Below are 24817 nucleotides of genomic sequence, written 5' to 3' on the forward strand. Positions count from 1 at the left end.
TACTTGAAGTTTAAGCTAAAACTTGCCAACTCTTTATGCATTTTGATCATTTATAACAGGCTTCCTCAAACTCAGTCCTCCAGATGTTTTGAGACTACAGCTTTTGTAGTTTGTATGTTTTGAGTTTGAGGAAACCTGATTTATAAGCTCTGCTTTAAGGCACCAATAGGCTATTTCTGTGCTATTCTCCTGATTAACTAGTAGTATATTTCATGGCACAAATCGACCCCCTCATTAAATGTTCAGTTCCATGTTAGCACCATCTAGAAGGAATGGGCTTCCTGTTTATGCAGCACATGCACTCAGACATACATGTACATGATCTAAGATATACAATGATAAAGCATAAGAACTATTTCTTGCAACACAATAATATCTTTCTTTTTCTTACAAACATAGCAAGAGGAATCTACTCTACTGGAGTAATACAGAAGAGTCTACAATAAACACACTACTGTCAACAGAAGGTGGGAGCTACATGAGCAGAACTGAAAAATACATAATCATGCTTTCCTTGAGTGTTCAAAATCATTCCCATAGTAAAACCTCAGCCTCTAGTAGATTTATGTATATTAGATACATGAAGGGGTACTTATGTGGCATACAAAGCTTTGTTGGATTTTGGCAAAACATGATTCACTTGGATCCGTTTGTTCCATAAGCTCTTGCCGCCAGAGAAATTTCCCCAGTAAGAGGCCACACAAAAGTTCTCAGAGTTTCCCTTTCGTTAAATTCCAGTCTTTCTGCCATCTTATCGCGAATTCACCAATTTTACATTTTAGCACATAGGCTCCAATTCACTTTATGCACACAGTGGCATGTTCATACTTTCCTGGAAACCATTAACTATGGCAGGGTTGGGGAACCTGTGGCCCTCTAGATCAGTGTTTCTCAACCTTGGGCCTCCAGCTAGTTTGGACTACAACTCCCATCATCCCTAGCTAGCAGGACCAGTGGTCAGAGATGATGGGAGCTGTAGTTCAAAAACAGCTGGCAGCCGAAGGTTGAGAAACACTGCTCTAGATGATATTGGGCTCCAAACTTCCATCAGTTCCAGAAAGCATAGGCAACACTCAGGAATGCAGGAGCTGTAGTCCAGCAACTTATGAAGGGCCACATTTTAGCCACCTCTGAACTGTGGCTTCCCATTAATGCACAAATAGCTCTCTCTTTGCTCCCCGCCCCCCAAGTGCGAACACGCAATTTCTTTTGTTCAATCCCTGTAGTACAGAGTTCTGGAGCACTGCCCTTAACTAGGGATGGTCAGTCTGTGTCACTTTCACATTGTTAATTCCCAGGTTGTTTGTTTACTATTTGCAAGTTTTAAAACAAAAATAAAATGTCTGTACTAGAATCACATTTAGAATGGTACTTGTTTTACTACATAGGCTGAAGGCTGCATTTAAAAAGACAGAAACTTTAAACTGGTAAAATAGCCACTCCCAAGGAGCTTCCAATACCAGCTGCTACTGTGACTATGTTCAAATAGGGCTGCAAATGACTATGGAAATGATGCAGAAATATACACTGAGCCTCCCAGGGACACTGTACCAGTGGGGCTGGGGTGGAGGAGACAGATGGGTGCTCTCATGGGTCCAAATCAGATCTTTTCACTCCCAGGAGCTCCCTTTGAACATTTGCAATGATGGCTGGGCTTCGAAGCTGCTTAGAAAAACTATGCTACCAGTTCAAAGAAACCAAAGACACAAAAACCTCTTTAACTTCTTAAACATTGCTACAGTGGAACCTTGGTTTTCGAGCGTCTCAGAAGCCGAACGATTTGGAAGCCGAACACCGAAAACCTGTAAGTGAATGCTTCCGTTTTTTAATGCGCCTTGGAAGTTGAATGGCTTCTGAGGCGTGTTTCTCCATTTTCTCAATGGAATTTGCCAACCGCCCATTGTGCCTCGGTTACAGAACATTTCGGAAGTCGAACGGTCTTCTGGAACAGATTATGTTCGACAACCCAGGTACCACAGTATCGTCATCTACATTTGATAGTTGGCTTACACAAAAGTTTCAAAGCACTGCTTTGCTGTGGTTCTGTTCCTTCTTGGATGTCTATTTCCCAAAGGTGATACTTGAGGAATGCTCTTCAGCCCCATGGAGCCTTCAATGTGGGGTTCCCCAGAATTAGATTTTATCCCACATTCTACTTAACACCTACATGAAACAGCTGAGTGGGGTCATACAGAATTTTGGAGTACATTGTCAGCGATATGCTGATGACACACAGTTTTACTTCTCCCTTACATCTATAGGTGTCTTGGACTGGATGAGAGCCAATAAACTGAAGCTCAATCCAGGTAAGACTAAGGCAGTTAATGGGCCGTTTTCTAGATTGGCTAGATGGGAGGTTGCCTGCTCTTGATGGCATTACACTCCCTCTGAAGGAGTTGGTATACTGCTTGAGAATACTACCGGATCCATTGCTGTCGATAGAGGCTCAGTCGGCTTCGGTGGTGCAGAGTGCCTTCCATCAGCTTCAGCCGGTGTCCCAGCTGCACCCCTAACTTCTGTTGTCTATGCTCTGGTAACCTCTAGGTTACTGCAACATGTTATACATGTGGCTGCTTCTCCAGGTGGTTCAGAAACTTCAGCTAGTGCAGAATTCAGTGCCAGGTTGCTCACCAGGACAAGATGGTTTGAGAATGTAACACCAATACAGTGGTACCTCGGGTTAAGTACTTAATTTGTTCCGGAGGTCCGTTCTTAACCTTAAGCACCACTTTAGCTAATGGGGTCTCCCGCTGCCGCCGTGCCACCAGAGCACAATTTCTGTTCTCATCCTGAAGCAAAGTTCTTAACCTGAGGTACTATTTCTGGGTTAGCGGAGTCTGTAACCTGAAGCGTATGTAACCCAAGGTACCACTGTACTGGCCTGATTGCACTGATTGCCAATTAGTTTCCAGGCTCGATTCAAAGTGTTGTTTTCGACCTGCAAAGCCTTAAATGGCTCAGGAATGCAATACTTCAAGGATTGCCTCTTTTCACATGAACCAACCCAGATCCTGTGATCATCATCTGAGGCGCCCTTCTTCATTTGCCACATCCATGAGAAGTCCAGAAGGTGGCAACTAGAGAACAGGCCTTTTCGATGGTGGCTCTCTGTTTGTGGAACACTCTCCCCAAAGAGGCTCATCTGGTGCCTTCATTACATATCTTCAGGTGCCAGTTGAAAACATTCCTCTTCTCCCAGGCCTTTGGCTAATTAAACAATCTATTTGCCTTTTTAAACTGGGGGGTGGGTTGTTCTGTTTGTTATTATGTTATATATTTTTGTGTTTTTTATACTGTAAACCACCCTGTGCTCCTCAGATAAACAGCAATATATAAATTTAATAAATAAATAACTTAACAAGAGAAAACTAACATAGCCTAGATGCAAAGTGAATGGATTCCTTGAGCATCCTTGCAACCTGTTATTTCTCTGGTATGTACAGTATTTAAACTACTTAACAGAGGGGAGCCCCCTTGTGGTGCATTTTGCAATTCCATAGCTTGCCTACTCACTTTTTAAATTCACTATTAGATTTAAAGTACAGAAAATTAAAAATACAGAAATTAAGTCCTACCCATCTTACCTGATCATTCTGTGAAACCAAATGCAAAAAGAGCCACATTCAGATGATAAAACCCTAAGCTCAACATGAGTGAGCTTCATACAGGTATGCAGTTCCTTCATTTCTCCCTCCAGCGAACAAGCCAGGAAGCGGCAGTTAACAATAGCTTCCCATTACGCCCAACCCGGAACTATGGTTAATTGCTTTCAGTCAAGTCAAGATCTGGAGGCTAACTTTAAAGTGACGGTTTCCAGATTCAGGCATGACTGAAAGACAAGCTGCCATTTCCCATCTCATTTGCATACTCACACCAAGTGGGAAGCAAGGTTCATGAAGTTTGCACATATATAGACTTACTAAGCAGAGATGGGATCATCTGAATGTGGCCACTGCCATAAACAAACAAACAAACAAACAAACAAACAAACAAACAAACAGGAGTTTAAAGTGAAGGTGCGAAGGATAAAATCCTTGATGCTTGGTCAAATTTCACCCCCACCTCATTTAAGTCAACCAACCTCCATGTTCGAGGAATACACGGACACATCTTTCTTTTCCTCTTGCTGCTGAGAAATGGAGCAAGGTCCAGCCATTAGCATCTCGACCATTTGGAGAATAGCCCTGCTCTAGCATCTTGCGCACAGTGTGAACATCTCCAGCAGCCACCGCAGCCTGAATCTGCAATTCTTCCTGTAGTTCGGGGTTCCTCCGGCAGTGGTGATGTAACATCCTCGCAATATCTGCCTCCTAAAGAAGGATCATGAGGTCTCACAGGTCACCTGCAACTGAAACACAGTAAACACAAATCAGAATTGGAGAGAGGGAGAGTGCCAATAACACTCCATAGCAACATGGATAAACAGGACAGGATCCACAAAGCTGCACACAAACACACACACCCATGTGCCAGGGCTTTTCAGTCCCCACTACCCCACTGTACCCCCAAAATAGCCATTTGAGAAGGCTGAAGGATCAATTATAAAGTCAACTTTCACAGAATAAAATTTAATGGTACTCAAGGTTTTAGAAGCTTAACATTTTATTACATTCCAAATGAATTCCTAGATATTTAAATTCATGCCATTGGTCAATCAGTTTCTGATATTTCTTTCCAAAAATCGTAACCTTGATTTTTTATTTCACGAAGCCTAGACACTTGCCCTTTTACACCTACATTTTTAAGACTGTGAGGGTGATCTGGCTGTGCCATTTAGGCCCTCATTGCTCTTACTTCCTAAGTATCAATGGACACAACTATTTCTAATAAAATGTCATGCAGCATTATCTACATGTTCCTCAAGAACAGTGGAATTAGCTACACTGCAATTCAAATGGACTATCTATGCATTTAAAAAAATCTTTGGGTTCTTTTAAGGTTTGCGATGTATGAATGAACCAACAGCTTTTCTTCCTCTGACTTAGATTTGTGCAAGTGTAGAGGATGGTTTGCTTCCAACTTTAACCAAAGAACCAGTAGAAAACTGTTATTGTTCCAAAACTACACTGTTTTTTTTAAAAAATAGGTTTCAGAAACACTTATACATACATAGAAAACCATAACTAAAATTACTTTGCAATCCTTAAAGTTGCATTGCAGTTCCTAAACATTCTTTAAAATTTGCCTGGATATTTTGAGTAGCAACAACTAGGGCAGCCACACTGGCTGCTGACAAAGTTTAGTATTTAGTATTTGGCATTTAATACCCAGTATCTGAAATAGTTTTCTCTCTCTCATAAAACTTTTTCTGTGGCTGGGTAACCATAACAGGTTTTATAATACAAATCGAGCCAGGGAGGGGGGAAATTGCAATGAAACTTTCATTTATTGTTATTTGCCTCAGCCATTTATCCCTAATGCTATCACTGAAGATAGCACTGAATGAGTAGATCCTGGATGTCCTCCACTGTTACTACCCTAAGAAAGAGGCATTTTAACATTTTCTAAAACAAATAAAAGTTTCAAGTGTTCAATTAAAAAAATAGTTACCTTATAAGCAGAGGTCACTTTTTGTTAGTTGTATTTCCCATCTTTATTATACATAACCTTGTTGGCAGGTATAATGTGTCAAGCGAACTGCTTTCCTTGAAATAAAGAATGTAGTCTTGTTAGATCAAAGCAAGCAAAAATAAAAATTGTTCATCGACTCTCAAATGTCACATAGATTTCATGCATCTTAACACCAGGGTGTCTAAAACAGGGTGAAATAACAGAAGCGGTTTGAAAAAAGATGCTTAATTTAAGACATGTAACTTGGCAGGGTAGAACAAGATGGAGGAAAAATGCAGGGTGGACAAAGAGAAGAAAAAACAGTAACACACACTGGCGCATCAGCATCCCATCTTTTTTCTAGCATGTACAGAGATGTACAAGCATTAAAACCCTAAAAGTTATCCTGTGAAGAAGATGGCAGGTGAATGATGGCCCCTCACTATAGTCTACAGAAATACACCCAACACTCTTTCTAAAGATTTCCGGGTAAGAAATAATTCCCCTCCTGTGAAACCTCTGTATGCCAAATAATCAAGTAATAAGTTATGGTTATGGAATAGAAAGGTTATGGAATAGAAATGCCACTACCAGTTTAGGCCTGGTTTGGGGTCCTAAAGTAAGGTTATGGAATAGAAACTACTTTGGTTCCCTGAATGATGATCTCTGTCTCAACCTCTGAGTTGCTTTCAATACTATCAAGCATGGTATCCTTCTGGAGCGACTGTCCAAGTTAGGGGTGGGAGCCTTCAATAACTCAAGGACCACCTACTGATATATGCATAAAAACTAACCTGCATGCTGTGATCACCATCTGAGGCCCTTCCTCGTGTGCCTCCTCTGCAAGAGGTCCGGAGGGTGGCAACACAAGAATGGGCCTTTTCTGCAGTGGCTCCCTTCTCCCCAGGAAGGCTTGCCTGGTGCCTTTGTTACATATCTTTAGGCACTAGGCCAAAACATTCTTCTTCTCCCAAGAACTTTGGCTAATTAAACAATCTATGCCTTTCCAACTGTGGGTCTATTGTTTCTGTTTGTTATGATGGCATGTATTTTTCTGTTTTACATTGTAAACCACCCTGTAAACTTTGTATAAAGGATGGTAAAAATTATTATTATTATTATTATTATTATTATTATTATTATTATTATTATTATTATTGGCTTGTATACCCACATGGCCTTTTTATGCACAGGTCATAGGATCAGAGACTCAGTTCCTTTCTCAGGATTATAACTGTCAACATATATAGACAATGTACAACACTCCTCTTTCCTGACCTTCTTTCTCACTTGAAGGCTCACTCCTATACTTGCAGAGAGTCAGTCAACAGATTGTGATGAGCTTCAATGGCACATTAGTGCATCTGGCACTTATTCAGAACAGGATTTGACTTGGATCTAGAAAAATGGTATTCAATGCTGCTTTACTGATGTTCCATTTCTGGTGGTCCTATGCAAGTCACTCCAGCTAAACATCAACTAGCCAACTGTAAAACCTCAGTGGAACACTGAGTAAATGAGTTAATGATTATAAAGCACTAGGCATATTATTGGTGTGTATATAAATTGGTGTGTATATAAATTAAGATTTGAATTCCAATTTAGACTTGTTAATGTTAAATAAGTGTATGAACCAGATCTAGGTTCCCTGTGAACTGTTTCCTTCCCCACATGTTACTTTGATCCTAAATCTAGGAAGGTCACTTTTGACATTAGTAAACAGGACCTTTAGACTGTGGGCAGGATGATCCAGTTCAACAATCCAGATTTTATCTTACTTGTATATAAAATGTCATTTATAATTTTATATGCTCGTTGTTTTATAATACGATTGCAATTTAAACAAGTGCAAAAAAACTCAAGATCACAAAGACCCCATAAGAGCATTGCAATATAAAATAGCACAAACATTTGAATATACTTTAGCCTTCAGATACATGTAAATATTTAACATAAGATGAATTTCAATCAAACTAAGATAAAACACTTTAGGCCAATATATTCCACCTTTTGTTGTTTACTTTGCAAATCTTTCGCTGGTGACATATCTTCAAATTCCTGCAATACTAAAAAGCCCCCGTAAAACACACTGAGCCTCACTGAACAAAAACAACATTTGACTCTTTCACTGCTAGAGTATCAATAAGAGCCCCATCTCATCAAGACATTTTTTTATTATAAACATACATCAGTCACAGAGGATATCCAATTTCCAGAGATATGCACAAAATACCATGGTTCAGACAAAAATCTCAGCTTAATAAGTGAAGATACACATGAGTCTTGCCCCCATAAGAAATGGGCTGAAGACTTTCTGGTTTAATTGCAGTGCAATAAAAAGGTAGTGCAAGATGGACCATGCAGGCCCAAGGCTTTTCCATATCTTAGCATATACAGTACAAATCTGTGCTTAATATCTAAACCAGACAAGTGAAAAGTAGCAGAAATTGATGCTCAGAAAAGCACAGATCCAGTTAGAAGTTAATCCATAGTTATTAGTTTACTTGGTTCTAGTTGCATTGCCTTCTCTTCACTTTGAAATCTAACTTGTACGACTATAAGTTTATTACCTGTATAAGCAAAAAATAACCAAAATGGAGACCTTTTTACACGAAGGCCACAATCCTATGGGAATACAATGGAGCTTCCTTTGAAGGAAGCATGCATGAAATCAGTCTTCAATAATTGCCTATATTGCACACAATACATGCTATGTAAAATTTAGAACAGCTAATTCTAGAAGGCCATCCAAATTTTCCAGGGTAACTAGCCAAAATACAAAGAGAAAACAACTATGCCTCTTGCATCTCTCAACATTTTGATCATTTTATCACAGTGGAAGCTATGTAAGACATCAGCCAACAGTTACAATCCACTGTCAGCAAGCCAAGAATCTGAGTAACAACATTCACAAAATAGTGTGAAAGCATAAAAAACCAGGATTGAAGTTTGTCACCTGGATACTGGATTCTTCCATTACATCTTTGCCTCTTGACTTTTGTTTTGGATTCAAAATCTGCAAATTTATTCTGCAGCAGCATGAGCCTGGAATGACAAGAAGAACCAGGGTTGCAGCTGGTACAAGTTCATTCCTTACTCTACACTTGTTTTATTACATTTTACTCTACCCTTCCATCAAGGAGTGCAGGGCAGTTTATTGGTCTCCCTCCCCAACCCCAATTTCTTCTCACAACAAAACTCTGTATTTTGTTTTATGCTGTTTCAATTTAAAAAAATAAAAATAAATAAAAATTGGACTCTATAATTTTAATCTCGGACCTTTGGATGAAGGGGAGGGTATAAATAGATAGATAGATAGATAGATAGATAGATAGATAGATAGATAGTAAATAATCCCTGTGAGGAAGGTTAGGCTGAGAGATGGTAACTATCCCTGAGTGTTCCTCAGCTTCCTCTCCTCTCCCTTCGAAAGTCCTCCAGGCAGCTGCTGTTGCCATCCCTGGTCTCTGAGCTGCCCCCCACCCCCAAAAGAGGTGCCTCCCAGAGGCACCATTCGCCTGTAGAGCTTATAGCCAGGGCTGCTGCAATAAACAACTATGCAAGCCTTTGTGAGGCAGAGACGTGAGAAGGCAACAGAGGAGGGAGGGAAGGAAAGAGGGACAGAGGCCACTGTTGCCTGTGGCACCCCTGACCATCATTCAAGGCACCCCAGGGTGCCATAGCACACTGGTCGAAAACCACTGGGCCAGGCTATAGAAGACTTCCCTGTGATAGTTTTAAAAGACTATGGCTGCAATCCTATAACAGCCTAGCTGGAAGTAAGCCCCATTTAACTCAATAGAACTTACTTCAGAGCATATACATATAAGAGTGTGCTATAAACAACCACCTATGGATCATGTCAAAAATGTAAAACAGATGGCCAAAATAATAAGCTTCAGAAATAAAGATTTATGATTCCAACACATTGCTGTTATGCTTCACTAGTCTTAGAGCTACATGGAAGAGTATGTGCAAGTTACTTCTGCATCTACCTGCTGCTTTCACATACATGCAGTATATCCTTCACTTACAGAGTACGACAAACCTGAGATACCTGTATACACTTTTCATATTTGAAACCGGCAATGTGTTTGGGACTATTTTGTTTCCTTTTCTGTTATAGCTTGAAACTCATAATCTCTCCCCCCCCCATTAAAATCTTTAACTTATAAAAATTGAAGCACAGTTTCTTTGGAATCTAATAGCTTGTGGGCCCCAAAAAGCACTCAGGGATAACATGAGACCTGCTGACTGTGTGCTGCCCTCCCCCCCAAAATTCCTGGCAGCGAAGGGGAAGGGATAAGATTAGCAAACACCCCATTTCCAGTTTTTTTGATTTGGGCAGCCCCCAAAATGGCAAAGGTTAAGCCTAATCAGTATACTTAAGCCCCTGGAGAACAAAGGAGGAAACAATTATATTTAAAATTAAGGAATGAAGTTATGAAGTTATGACAATATTAAGTGGATCAAACTCAAGCAGTATTGTTGGTCTGTTGTAGCATATATTACCATGGCACCTTAAAGCAGTGTTCCTCAAGGTTTTAAACTAGGGTTCCTGTTCTGAATAACAAGTCAGGCCTCTAGCTCAGTACTATCTACACTGACTAGCAACAGCTCTCCAGGGTTTCAGGCATGAGTCTCTCTCAGCCCTACCTGGAGGTGCCAGGGATTGGATCCGGGACCTTCTATATAAAAAGCAGGTACTCTGCTGCTGAGCTACAGCCCTTCCCCTACCCAATCTTATGGCTGTCCCCCAATAAACTGTCTTATGGGTGAGTGTGTGGAGATTCTTGCTCACATGCTGCCTGTGGAAATCTAGGGACGGCGGTCCTAATTGTATACTGGTCTTAAAAAGGGGAATCAGTTACAACATTTCCACCAATTCCCCCCTCCACAAGAAGCAGCCTTACAACAAAGCAGCAGCTATAGCAGAGCTCCCTTATTCCCAAATCATGTTAGTATAATGTGGCACTGGGAATACAGTCATACACACCCCTCCAATATATCAAATGTGGATGCTCCACCAGAGAGCATTCAAACTCACCCAGATCCTGGCTAGCGAGGGAAGGAAAACCCTAGCTTTTCAGCATCCTGTCGTGAAACTCCTCCAAAATTTCAGGTGTTCTGTGCCCTGCACCTCCCTCAGAGCAGCTTGCTCTACAATTTGAAAATCACTCCTTTAAGACTAGCATACTTGCTGTGGAGCTTTCACACCATGGAAATTCACTGCTACTGTTAATTTGCTGTGTCATACTAGCCTTTATTAAATATTTTAGTTTTAAAAATATTTCTATGATCTCCTATATGAGCTGAACACTATATTTAAAGAACTAGAAGAATATCTACATTTCATGCCTTATGTCTTCCTCTGTTGCCCTTCTCTCTTCTCTCCCCACATCACAATTTAGAGTGTAAGCTCCTTGAAAGAGGAACCCATCTTCTAAATCACTCTGTAAATTGCCATATACTTGGGTATCAGTATAGTAAACCCCCCCTCCACATACACAAACACTAAGAAGAGTGCTATAAAAGTCCACGTGTCCACTCGGAACATAGAGAAACTGGGTAATGGGGGGCAGATGTGTTAATTTGCTATGCAGAATCAACTTCTTCCATATCCCACATATGATCACTGCGATCTGCAGGGGAGCTTCTCCTACAACGTCCAAAGATTTCAGAAGCCCACTCCACAGGAATTTGGAGCAGGGAGCAATGTGGTTCTACGGAAAAGCATTCATTTCAATATATGACAGATGCCCACTACCTGTACTTTGTAAACACGCCTTCCCAGCTATGTGAATATGTATATCCTATAAGTGTCTAGCTGGTATAGCTGTTTTATCTGCTGCTCTTTTCTTTACTGTTTTAAACTGCTGAGCTGCTTTACTGCATTCTCTACATTGCCGTGAGACGTGTGGAAGGTGACAAAAAACCCAAATCTCTGAGGTACTCAGAAAAGGCTTCTCATTCTAAACACATAGTTTTTAATCTAAAGAAAAGAACTCACCATTACTTCTCAATTCCTTCATGCCAGAGAAGGGGTGGAACTTGAGCAGAGGTGACAATATAGGTCACCTCATTCCTCACCACATACCCTTCCCAGATCAACTCCTCTTGATTTACCTGCTTCCCTTCTCCCAGAGATGGGAAACCCGTGGCCAGTCAGATGCTGTTAGAAAGCAAACTCCACCTGCCCTAACAGAACTCTTATTAACACAACTAACCCACCCCATCATCTTTCAAATTCTTCAAATGAGTCACATTTATTCCTTCTGAATCTATTCCTATAATCTCCAACTATGTTCCCAAGCTTCCAAGTTGCCTCTGACAAATAAGTGGCCACATTTCATACCTCCCCATCAACACACAACCTAGCACTACAGTCTTAACCACATCATTAGAAAGTAAGCCCCACTGAACTCAATGGAATGAACTTCTAAGTAGACATGTACAGAAATTGAAACTAAACATCAGTAAAAGCTTCCTGGTAGCACAAGCTGTTGAACAGTGAAAGACTACTGTACTTCAGAATGTGATAGGCACATCAGCATTAGAGCTTTTTAATCAGAGGTTAGATTGCCACATTTGGGGGATGCTGTAGCAACAGATGTCCTGCACTGGCAGAGGTTGGATTAAATGACATTTAATGTACCATCCAACACTATGATGTACCATCCAACACTATCACTTTGGCAGGGGGAGGGCTATCGCTTTCAGACGCTATTATAAAATAATTAAGTTATTTATGTGGATACAATAAAGCAGCCAAGCAACAATTACAGAATAATAAACAATGGTAAGTTGTTTCTTTAGGTTGTACTGAAACACTAGCTCAATTTCTATGGCCAGGATGAACACAAGCAGAAGACAACTAGGGAAGAGAAGCCCCCTCCTCAGCACATAAATGCAGCAAACGGTGCTCTACACTAGACCACTGTCTTATACTCATGCATCTGGTTGAAAAATACAGATCCCAAAGGCAATCTAAGATATACGCTGCTTTTGTAGATTTTCGTGGTGCATTCGACTCAATTGACCGCCCAAAGCTGTGGAGGAAACTCGCAGAATTAAAAATTGATCAGCGCTTATTGATTCTAATGCAAAATCTACACTCTTCTAATACCTGTCAAGTCAAACTTAACACCAAAGGTCACCTTTCATCAGATATCCCAAACTCGAAAGGGGTAAAACAAGGGTGTATTCTTGCCCCCTTTCTATTTAACTTATTCCTATCAGACTTGCCAGATTACCTTCAAAAAATAGAATCACATGCCCCTAAACTTAATCAGAAGCCAGTTCCTCTCTTATTATATGCAGACGATGCTGTCCTACTATCATTAACGAGCCTGGGTCTTAAACGTCTTTTATCCTCACTGATCCTCTACTGCGAATGTAACAAACTCTCTATAAATTACGAGAAGACAAAAATTTTGGTCTTCTCGAATGGTTGGAAATTAGAGAAGTGGAAAATAAGAGGGCAAGAAATCCAACAAGTGAAAATCCATAGGTATCTGGGAATCTTATTCCAGAGCAATCTAGGGTGGGTAACCCATCGCACAAATGCCATAAAACAGGCAAAGTGCACCTCATCAGCAGTTGCCCGTTTTTATTATCAGATAGGTAATCAATTTATTCCTGCGGCCATTCAGATATTTCAAACAAAAGTGCAATCCCAGTTACTTTATGGAATCCCGCTATGGGTCCAAGCATATAACAGCGATTTAAAAAAAATTCATTCCAGCTTTTTGAGACGTATTCTTGGACTCCCAGCTGTGATCAAATATGAAACAATGTGTGCAGAAATAGGCATACACACACTGGAATATTGGGCATGGTCCACCTCAATAAAGTACTGGTTACGCTGCCACTTTCGCTGTCCTCCATCAAGTCTGCTCGCTGATTTGCTCAAAGACTCCTATAAATCAAGATGGTATCAGCACCTCGAAAAAAAGATTGAATCTTTAGGCATCGAGCTGGAGCCCCTGTACAATTCTAATGAGCAGTACATTTTTCATAATATCCTAACTAGACTAAAGGATGTCGAGAGACAAAATATTATGGCAGCTGTAAACAAAATTTGCTCCCCCACATTCTATGGTTTAAATATCTTAGATAGTAGAGCCAATTACGTCGCTAAATTAATAATCCCAGCCCAACGTAGGGCTTTTATGCTGGCTCGTTTAAATGTTTTTCCCTCAGCATTTGTCAGGGGAAGATATCAAAACGTTCCTAGAAACAAGAGATTTTGCAGATGCTCTATGAATGTCCCGGACACCGTAGAGTATATTCTCTTTCATTGCCCATTGCACAGTACGATCCGTCAACGCGTGCTGCCCCCTCTTTCGGGTGGTCTGGAACCCCAGCAAGGTAAATGTGTGGGACTTTACCTATCCGATGCTGACCAAAGGGTAACGGCGGGGGTTGCTGAGTTTTTGGCAGCAGTCCTCCAAGGAGCAGGTTAACAAGGAAAACCACCGATTTTATATGTATATATATATATATATATATGTATGTAGTCATCTGCTGCCTTTTTTATATACATTTCAAGGTTTTTATATGTCATTTTCTCTTTTATGGTTTTATTTGCATAATGCCTAATAAAGGTTTGAAAGTAAAGTAAATGCAGCAAACTACTACAAGAGAAACAAAACACTCTCTCTGCCTCACCCTCTGCCAGACCCCAGCAGGGTTCTAGCATTTTTTTCACCCTCAGACTATTATCTTTTATAGCCATTTATTTTTTTCCAGTTTCATAGCGGCCTTTCACTGCAAGGTCTACATTTTTCTAGTAGCCTTCTTACCTGTCTGTCAACCAGAGGTCCCAGGATAGGATATAAGAGTTAAAAACAAACAAACACAATTACAAAAACAAAACTACAGCCATAAAGCTTGCTTCCAAAGCTAGGTTAAGGAGCGTTTACTGAAATAAATAATTAGAGAAATAGCAGTTGCAAAGGAAAACTGGGTAAACCTAGCCACCCCTACTGATATGGCGAAGGGGCTAAGCACCCCACCAAACCTCTAGCGGAGCAGGCCCCTCTTCAGCTTGCAAGCAAGGAGCCAAGGCAGATATCCTATCCCTATCCTATCCCTGCCACCATCCCAGGTGAGGCTCACCCAATAATAATAATAATAATAATAATAATAACAGCTGCTGCTGCTGCTGCTACCACCTCTCCTCTCCCCCAGCCCGTGCTGCTATTGGGGGAGGGGGCCACTAAGCCCCTCCCTCCTCGCCGGCCGTTACCTGTCTGTCTTTCCGTGTCCCTCTCTCTCTCTCTCTCTCTCTTTCTTTTTCAGTCACTCACGGGCCCGGCCCAGCCGCCAGCCCGCGGCCACTTCGCCCCCTCGCTGGCGGGGCAAGGCGGGGGAAAGAGCTTGCGTACTAGAGGAGGAGAAGGGAGCCGTAGGCACGGCTGGGAAGGCGAAGAAGAGAAGCGGCTGCGGAGGGGGACTCACTTTGCACCGACCGACTGACTGACTGACTGAGGAGGAGCCACCTCCTCTCCTCACTCCGGGGTCACCGGGCAGGGGCTGACCCCGGCGCCCAGCCAATCAGCGGCCGCGCTCGGCTCCCCTCCGCCTCGCGCCGCAGCCCACAGCCTCTCCCGATTGGGCCGCACGGGGGTTCCGAGCGCTCCTCCCCTCCCACATCCCCGTTCCCTCCCTCCCCCCTCCACTCGCTCTCTTCCTCTCTGTCCCCCCCCCCACCCACTCCCTCCGCCTCACCATAAGGGGCACAGTCCCGCTGCACTCCCTTTCGGCACTTCCGGAATCATGGCAGTAACTTTTTGTTGTTGTTCTCTCGCCTGCTAACGCCGGTTGTAGAAAAGGAGCTTTTCATCCAGATAGGGAGTGGGAGAGCGGCGGTGCCCCCGAGCTCCCCACTTACAAAACGATGGCCGGTAGCGATTTTCCGATTAATTCCCCTAAAGTTCATGCTGCGCGAATTCACTCTATACTTTTCTTATCTCTATGGGCTCCCACCGGAAGTTCTGGGTGTTGGTGTCACTCTAGAATTTGGAAATTAAAAGATCTATATGTTCTACGGTTCGCTAAGAGAAAGAGCGGGGCGGAGCCTTCCTTATCTCCCTCAGTGCCGGAAAGCGCGAACCAGGGGTTGGCTTTTTTGCGACGGGGAAGGCTCGGACTTTTCGATTAGGAGGTCTTAGCGCTGCTTCGATGGCTAGGCCTAGAAGCTGGGGTGGGTTGCCTAGCAACGCACGGGCGTTCGTTGTAGTGATGCTGTTGGAGGGCCTTGCGGGGGGGGGGTCTTTTCGCTCTCGGGACGCGGTGGTAGAGCCTTGAGGGGGTTGAGTGGACTGTACCACACTGCGGGGGGGGGGGGAAGGCTTCGTTTATTATGGGAGGCAGCGTGCTTCAGAAAACCGGCTGCTGGGGAACGCGAGCAGGACAGGAGTTATTAATTTTGGCTCTGCTTGTGGGCTTCCAAAGAGTCCAGAAGATGGTGGACTAATCACTAACGTTATGTTGGATTTATTTCCCACCCCTCCTCTCGCCCAAGGAGCTCAAGTTGTGCCTCTGCTTGCCTCCTTATTTAATCCCCACAACAACACTGTGAGGTAGGTTAGGCTGAGAGGCAGTGACTGATTGCAATATATCTACATGGTTGCAATAATGTAATAATAATAATTTATTATATATACCCCGCCCATCTGGCTGGGTTTCCTCAGCCACCCTGGGCGGCTTCTAGCAAAACACTATACAGCGGTACCTCGGGTTACATACGTTTCAGGTTACAGACTCTGCTAACCCAGAAATAGTACCTCAGGTTAAGAACTTTGCTTCAGGATGAGAACAGAAATTGTGCTCCGGCGGCGCAGCAGCAGCAGGAGGCCCCATTAGCTAAAGTGGTGCTTCAGGTTAAGAACAGTTTCAGGTTAAGTACGGACCTCCGGAACGAATTAAGAACTTAAATTGAGGTACCACTGTATATCAATTTAACCCCCCCCAAAAAAAACCAGTATTAAAATCAGTTAAAACAATTTCCAGTCAGAAAAATATCCAGGTAGAAGGCTAAACGAGCCTTTGGTTTGATCCAGCAGGACTCTTACATTCTTAATGAACTGTCCTCGTTAAAAAAAAAAAAATGGAATTATCCCTCACCAACCACTAGCACATCACAGACGGAGCTGTTATCTGTCATCAACTCCCACCATCCTGTGTGCAGCTCTGTTCATCCTGTGCTACTTCTGGACTTCAGATTTTGGTTTTTGTAATATATGCAGCGTACAAAAGTCCACTCAGCCCCTTCAGGATCCTACCACCTCATTCTGCTCTGTATTAAGTTCCAAGGAAGGACTACCAGGAAGAGATGGGTATATTGATAACTTTTAAGATGAGGCATATGAGGGAAGGACTAGGATGCAAAAAAGTTCTTGAGCTTTATATTAATATTTGTAGCATTTATTATGTAGCCCTCTAAAGATTTCAAACGCTTCCTATTACAACAGCGTTGTGCCAATCACAATAATAATTAACCTAAGAAACTACCTAGGTTGATTAACCTAGTAGGTTGCATCCTTCCTTCTCTTAATGGTCTCAGGTATGGGTGAGTTTTCAGTAATGAACATAGTTCTGAGATGTGTATTTGTTTGGCTGAAATGTTTTATTTGCCAAAGCCATGTGCTTTCTTGATAAAATGTATGCAATAGTAGATTTAGACTGCGATCTTATACATACTTTTCTAGGAGGGTGACCTCATTAGGGTCTGCTTCTGAATAGACTTGTAAAGAACTGCACTGTTGGGCTGCAATATCTATTTTTATTGTTATATCCCACCTTTCTTTCAAGGAGTTCAGTATTCCTAGTTCTGATATGCTTTACATCCCCCATAGGTATGCATAAGATTGCACTGTTTCCAAAAGTACTTACTTCCCGTCAGATAACTAATCTAAACTGTTTGGTTTTCTTGCTGATGTAACAATTTCCTGATGATGATGATATTCATTATTGCCTTTAATTCTAGATACACCAGAGAAAAAGCTGCATGAAATGATGAATTTTCCCTGCTTATTGGAGAAGCAACTCAGATCTCTGTAATGTGAATGTGCAAAGAATGACTGAAAATACCAAATTGTCCCACAATGGGGACTCTCTCCAGCAAATGTATGATGATATGCTGGTAGATGCCTTATTTCTGAAAGATAGTCATAGTTGTGCAGCTCTTCTAAATCCTATATCACTGCAACACTTGTCATCAACAAATAGAAAATCATGGGCAATGAGTCTGTTTTCTCCTAACACTGGTGCTCGGAACTCTTCTGATCCAGCCCTCAAGACACATGATGAGCCGGACACATCTGAAAGTGTGATTCGTTCAATATGCCATTCACGAGAAATTATGCTGCTTCAGTTAACCTTGATCAAGATGATGCTATCCAAAATGCAATCCCAAGGAGTGGCAGTTGAATCAAAACAGAAATATGTAGAGATTATTAGAATTCTTCTGAAAGAAGCCAACATAGACTCAAAATTAGTAAGTTTTGGGGTGATTCCCCACCCCCACCCCCCAAATAGCTCCGTTGCTAAGATATCCCTTATCTACAATTCCTCCCTTTTCCACTTATTGCAGATTCATCTGTTACTTATTTCTGATAAACAACTATCTTATCAGGCTTCCAAAGCTTTGGTCTTCCTTGTGCATTTTCAACTAACAGAAGAGGTGAGTTTCAAAGTGGGCTTTGGGCTAGTTCCCACTAAAAGCTTTCTGCTTCACTCTTTGTTTTTTGAAGTAGGTGTGTAATTAAGTCAGCTGCATCAATCAGTTGATTTAAAAATCTGTGCAAGTAATTAGGGGATCCTTTTTTAATCAATCATAATGTTGTTTTTAAGGTTCATTATTTTTTATTTAAGTACTTTAAAATCTGTGGATGGCAGATATCTTCTTAGAAAAGGCTTTCTTTTGCACACCAGAGGGAATTATGGGATGTTCTGTTAAGCTCAATGGGGTTTACTGTTGGGTAAATGGCTGCAACTGTGTACCTACATAGAACTCAGTGGGGCTTACTTCTGAGTAGAATTATAGGAGAATGCTGTTAATTGATTAAACAGCCAAGATTTATTTAACTTGGCAGGGCTATTTTTAAGGCGGTGTTTGAGAAATGAATCACTTTTTCTTCTTTTAACTAATCAGATTCTGTAGTGTTACTCCATCATCCTAGGCTGATTTAATCGGAGGTGGGGGGTATGCTTCTTTACTCACTCAAAACATGGTCAGACAAAACACTTGCATCTTCGGGGGCAAGAGAGAGGAGGGCTTTCTTCATGGTAGTGCCTAGATTGTAGAATGTCTTTGTTGGTGAGAGCTTCCTCTCTACTTAACTGTTATTTAAAGCTCTACATTTACAGCTTTTATTCTGTTCTTCAATTGCAAAGACTCTGAGTGGCTTATATAAGATAAATAAAAGCAAGACTGTCTCTGTCTTCAGGCTTACAGTGTTGAACAAGTGGACAGACTTCATATAATGATGATCTACTTTGTTGTTTTTGCTAGAACCTCCATATGCACTAACCAGAATTGGGTACAAAATACCACTAGCATTGAAAGTACAAGGTCCTTCTGAGCATATTTTGAGCCTGGGAATTTGTTTTCACTATCTGAACTGAAGTTACAGTCCTTCCACACAATAGTCTGCTTTTGGTTATTCTGGGCTTTATTTCAGTAGTCAAATTGAGGTAGGAAAAGTCATTTGTTGGTTCTATTGTTGGGAGTCAGAAATCGTTCCTATAGCAAAGCACTCAAATAACTTCCAATAGGTCATGATCTACCTTCTGTTCACCCCTTGTCTTGGGTACATGACACAAAATGAGAGAGTTTATGGAAGGAGGCAACAGAAATAATGACATCGGTTGTTAAAGCTGCACTGTAATTTTTATAATGACCAGCTTGAATTGAAACAATTCAGGGAGAGGAACAGCTAAATGCAGCTTGTCTTGAAGGCATTGGCCGCTGCCAATAACAGATGAGAAAAGGAAGAGCCTATTCTGTCTCCAAAGTAGCCTTGCTTCCCAGTTCTCCCTCTGCCACAGCCTTTCAGTAGGCATGGGGTATGACAGCTGCTTTGAAGTACAGTGGAACTTTGATAGTTAAACATCTTAGTTGTTGAAATGTGCTCCTGAATGTTGTTGAAATCTGCTCCCGAATGTTGAAAACCTGGAAGTCGGTGTTCCTGTGTGTGAATGTTCTTCAGAAGCCAAACGTCTAGCTTGGCTTCCGCAGCTTCCAATTGGAAGCTGCGCCTTGGTTTTTGATCCATTCCAGGAGTTGAATTTGAAAACCAAGGTACCACTGTATAGATTTTTCTATTGTGCTTTTGTGCTGTGTTTGATTCAATTACTATTAGATATATTGAATATTATGTATAGAAATGCAGAATATAGTAAAATAATATTGATTGCTACCCCCTTTACGATTTTCTTAAAAGAATACCAGCATACCCAGACATACCTGCATGTCTTGTGTCTCATTTGTTGCCTGCCTACACTCTCTCTCTCTCTCTCTCTCTCTCTCTCTCTGTTTTTTAAAAAATGAACAATTCCATGCACATAGAAAATTATCATGTTAGAGAGAAGGCTAAGCTAATTACAGTGCTACCTCGGGTTAAGTATTTAATTCGTTCCGGAGGTCCATTCTTAACCTGAAACTGTTCTTAACCTGAAGCACCACTTTAGCTAATGGGGCCTCCTGCTGTCGCCGCGCCACCGAAGCACGATTTCTATTCTCATCCTGAAGCAAAGTACTTAACCCGAGGTAATATTTCTGGGTTAGCGGAGTCTGCAACCTGAAGTGTATGTAACCTGAAGTGTATGTAACCCAAGGTACCACTGTATTCTATGACTGTAGGAGAGCTATGGGTGATGGGTACTGACTGGTGATTCTATGGTGGCAGCACATGTGGCCCCTATTAAGCATGAGCTCTGTATATGCATTCCTGGGTTCTGATGCAGATTCTCTCCCATGTTCAGCCAACTTTTGCATCCTCAGTGTTTCATCCAGAGGGTGGACGCAGGTGAAGCCTGTTCTGCTGTTTCACCAGCCTACTGTATTAGCTTTCTTTTGGTAGTGCAGTACCAGAATAATCAGGCAGAGGGCTTCATAACATAAGAGAAGCTAAATATTTGTTATTCCGTCTTCAGAAGTGTTGCACACTTAAGGGGCTGATCAAGACAATGTCTGCACAGTGCATTAAGGGTTGCAGTATCTCATGATCCACTATCCAAATGCAAGACCTTCAACTTAAGCCCAGCAGCTGCTAAGTAGTGGGTGACAACTTCTTCGCAAAACCTGTCTGTTCCCTACAGACCCACTTTCTACAGTCCCCCCCCCAAGATTTTTATTGAAGTAAATCAAAGTCAAACACAATAAAAATGAGAGAGATACGAAAGGGTATCAGGTAGATCATAGAGTTGGAAGGGACCATGAGGATCATCTAGTCCAACCCCCTGCAATGCAGGAATCTTTTGCCCAAGACCATTAGGAAAGCCAAATTTCATGTTGTACCGTGGAGAGGGAGTCCTGTGTATCTGTATTTGTTGTATTTTAAGATAAAGTCCCACCCAACATCATAAGAGTTTTTCAGAGTCCTCTGAGCCTTTGGCAACACATAATTTATGAGGTACACCCCCCCCCCAAATGCTAAACGCTGCATCCTCATTTTATATGAAAATCTTGTAAGGTTGTCTTTCCATTTGGCAGCAGTGAAAGTTTTAGTAGTTACCAGCATCCATGCCAAAAGTTTCTGAAAGCTAAAACCTTTCAGCTGATTGTCCTATAGATACAGTAAACAGAGCTGCAGTGAGTTGGAATATTTCTAATGATATAGCTGAGCTCTTGCCAAAGGACCAAGCAATTCCCATTCACTTCGGTATTGCCTTCGTATTTCATAATTTGACCCAGAGAATGCAGTGTTCTTTGCTGTGAAAACGTCAAGCCCATTACAGAATGGCCTATCTGTTACCTTCCCACGGCAGCGGTACCTATTTGCACTGGCATGCTTTAGAACAGCTAGGTTGGCAGGAGCTGGGATGTTTCCATCACAGTTCCATTGCGCCAGAAGTGGTTCAGTCATGATGACCATGTGACCTGGAAAGCTGTCCATGGACAAATGCTGGCTCCCCCAGCCTGAAAGCGAGATGAGCACCACAAACCCACAGTCGCCTTTGACTAGACTTAACCATCCAGGGGTCCTTTACCTGTTTTTACGTACTATCCATTGTGGAAGCCACCATTGGTCTTTGTCTTCTGAATTCAAGTTGTGGGTATTGGGAGTCTCAAGGCTATTCACATGCTCCCAAATGCTCAGGTGTAGGAGAAGAGGTCATATTGCACCTCTTCAGGTCTACCAGTTGCTTGAACCCTAATATAGATAATTGGTTTTTTTCTCTCTTTTTTCAGGGTTCCCTGAACAGCGCCTGGTTTGCTTTTTGTTCAGAGGCTTTGTCTGGGTTTCCCAAGAGCAGTCATGTAGCAGAATGCCTGTGGACTCTTACAAATGTGATCAGAGAAATTTTAAAAGATGAAGGATTGTGCAAAGGAGGTATTGTTTGAACCAGGTTTACTTTGTAAATAACCTGTAGGGGAAGAAGGCAGCATATACTAGAATAGTTTGTGTGCCTGAAAATATTTACTGTGAGCTTTTCTGTCTAGAGCAAAAATCAGTATTTAGAAGTTTAAGATTTTACAAAGCTGCTTTAATTTAGTAGATGAGCTAAACTGTCTTAGAGATGGTCCTGAAACACTGCTTGATTATTATAGGTGGGCTACAGAAGATTCTTACTTCTCTTGACAAAGTGCTTGAAGACTTTTACAACCACATCCCATCTTCTTATTCTGAGATTGCCCAAGTATCTGCAAAAGCCACAAATGACTTGAGCAGCTTTCTGGACCTCCTTGAACTACTTGTGGTCTCCAGAACTCAGGCACCACTGAACCTTGTCTGTCAAAGGATGTTGCTTTTGAACGTTTCATGCGTGTTGGGTCTTGTCACTTCACCCGTTCATGATTTAATCAAGAAGAAAGCTATCGTGCTGCTTAAGAAATGCATTCTTCACAAGGCTGGCGAAGACCTAATCAAGGGAAAGGTGCCTTCTTTCTCCCACCCCGACCTGCATTTTGAGAAGGACAGATTAGTGTTTGCTGGTGTCATTCTGCAGTTTGTAGCTACTGGGTGGCTGAATCGTTTTACCCTTAGTGAAAAGGCGAGCCACTATGGAGGCAGTCAGGTGAAGCCAGAAGTGGGTATCTGTTGCAGTCCTGCTCAAGTGACCCTAAGAGCCCTAAGCTTGGTTTTGCTTAAAGCTTTAGAGGTTAAGATAACAGATTCTGCATCTGAAGCTGAAGCCCGAGGTAAGTTTTCAAAGTGGCTTACACCCTTCCCAGCCATTAGTTTTGTGGGAGGGGGTACCTTTTGTAATAAATATTTAATTGCCTCCCCAAGGGGCCCCTGCCTCAGAAGGAGGACCAGGACCTTGGAAGGAGCGCAGATGAAGGCTCTGTACCGGTCGGGAAAAGACAGAGACCACACCAGGATTTTGGAAAAAGCAAAGCCTGATCTTTATTGAAAGAACAGAAAAAACCCAACAACACAAAAAACTGTTGCAACAGGCTCCCCGCTCACGCAATGACATGGAGTCAGAGACCCTGAACAAAAGGACTGCCTTCATTCTTATACCTTTTGATTTTCATTCAGATCAATAGCAAGGAGGTGGGGGGAAGCGATATGAGGGGTGTGAAGAGTGGATTAACATAAGGTTGAAAAGACTCTCTGGAGGTGTCAATTTGCTGAAGGGCTCAGGTGGTATGTGTCGATCTTCGTTTTATTTAATTTTGGATCTGCTTAAAATGGCTTTTCCTTTATCTACAGGAAAACCTCCGCAACTGCTGATAATCAGCATGCAGATGTGAGGCTGGATGTTTGAGAAGATGTTCAGGAAATGACTTAAATGTTAATGTGAAATCCTATTCTGCATTGCTATCAATTCGGGTGTGATAGCCTGAAGTTTGAATACTTTTTGGAAAATAGGACTGCTTTATTTTGAGCCCATATCTGTGTGTATTCATGGTATGGTTTTGCAGACCCAGTAGGAGGCAGTGTGGTGGATTGAGTTTTGGCAGCCTTTTGGATACAATATTGAGTCAAGTATATACATTTTGAAATATTTAGATTGTTACATTCTTTAAAAACTACATTTTGGATACATTCTGAAAAGTACAGCATAGTACAGCATTTCATTAAAGATACATCCACGAATACATTTTTAAAAGGATAGCTTCATGGAGAAAGAGGTACACAGGAATGGCAACAGGCACATTACATTAAGATGATGCATTAAAAAGGCACATTTATATTACATTCAATGATACGTGAAAAGACACAGTAAGATGGCATCTTCCCAACAATGTGTTCTTTAAGACACAGTTTATTATTGTTTGTGGGACTTTGGGGTAGGATGATATCATTAGGATCATTTTACCTTTATTCCCCTCTCTGACCCTGATTCTCTTATGACACTTTAGAAAAGATTGAAGGGTCATAGGCCAATCTCCCTGGCTTCAGAAGATGGTGGACTCTCCTTCATTAGAGGCTTTTAAACAGAGGTTGGATGGCCATCTGTCAGGAATTCTTTAGTTGTTATTCCTGCTTTGAACAAGATGACCCAGGGGTGGGGTCCCAACTCCACAAAAATTCTGTGATTTCCACATCCAAACGGTTACCATTTTCTCCATGTGCCTCTTCTCTAGATCAACAGTTCACAGGAATGGGCAATTCTACTTCGTATTGCCAATTTTACTTCTATAATTGGTGCAGGCTCACAGTTTTGGCAGCACGCCACATAAGGCCTGGCAGTGTTGTAGTCTTGAACAAAAGAATCCCTTCTACCCTTCGATCGAAACACTTCCATCTCTCCCTTCTTTTTGTGAGTTGCAAGAGCTGCTGGAAGTAACCATTTAGACTTGAGTTTGGCAACATTACACCCAAGGACACAAAGTGCTTCTGAGCCTCCTCCCCAACTCATCCTTGGTCCTGAGGGGGTGAGTGGTTACCTTCTCTGTTGAAAAGTATGTGCTTACTCTTAACCTTATGCCCATCGGAAGTACATATGGAAGAAGAACAAGGAAAGATTGATTTATTACTTGAAATGAAAGTGACAGCACATGTGGGTGCTGCTTTCAATATAAGTGGGCTTTCAATATAAGTGGGCCTGCAATATAAGTGGGCAGGAAATCGTACCTGTACATACA

At 41.8% G+C, this 24817-nt stretch overlaps 2 protein-coding genes across 7 annotated transcripts in view; one reads left to right on the forward strand and one right to left on the reverse strand.

Moving 5' to 3' along the window:
• Window positions 1–15124, reverse strand: part of ASB7 (ankyrin repeat and SOCS box containing 7) — a 38835-nt gene extending 23711 nt beyond the window's left edge. The window contains exons 1-4 of one of the 4 annotated variants that reach the window (XM_081839272.1): window positions 14801–15124; window positions 8507–8595; window positions 5551–5640; window positions 4082–4348 (exon numbers count right to left, since the gene is read on the reverse strand). In XM_081839272.1, the coding sequence (XP_081695398.1) occupies window positions 4082–4292 (211 nt within the window). In that variant the 5' untranslated portion in view covers window positions 4293–4348; window positions 5551–5640; window positions 8507–8595; window positions 14801–15124. Of the gene's footprint in view, window positions 1–4081; window positions 4349–5550; window positions 5646–8462; window positions 8596–14800 lie in introns of all 4 variants that reach the window. The other 3 variants (XM_081839269.1, XM_081839271.1, XM_081839270.1) reach the window with 3 other exon arrangements.
• A 169-nt stretch (window positions 15125–15293) lies between these two features.
• The window catches only part of LOC309328664 (ceramide synthase 3-like), a 92098-nt gene continuing 82574 nt past the window's right edge, over window positions 15294–24817 (forward strand). The window contains exons 1-5 of one of the 3 annotated variants that reach the window (XM_081838854.1): window positions 15294–15757; window positions 17543–18052; window positions 18149–18238; window positions 21971–22112; window positions 22331–22921. In XM_081838854.1, the coding sequence (XP_081694980.1) occupies window positions 17633–18052; window positions 18149–18238; window positions 21971–22112; window positions 22331–22921 (1243 nt within the window). In that variant the 5' untranslated portion in view covers window positions 15294–15757; window positions 17543–17632. The remainder of the gene's footprint in view (window positions 15758–17542; window positions 18053–18148; window positions 18239–21970; window positions 22113–22330; window positions 22922–24817) is intronic. The other 2 variants (XM_081838852.1, XM_081838853.1) reach the window with 2 other exon arrangements.

The sequence above is a fragment of the Podarcis erhardii genome (genome assembly GCF_964252035.2).
Source record: "Podarcis erhardii genome assembly, chromosome: 14".
NCBI classification, from domain to species: Eukaryota; Metazoa; Chordata; class Lepidosauria; order Squamata; family Lacertidae; genus Podarcis; species Podarcis erhardii.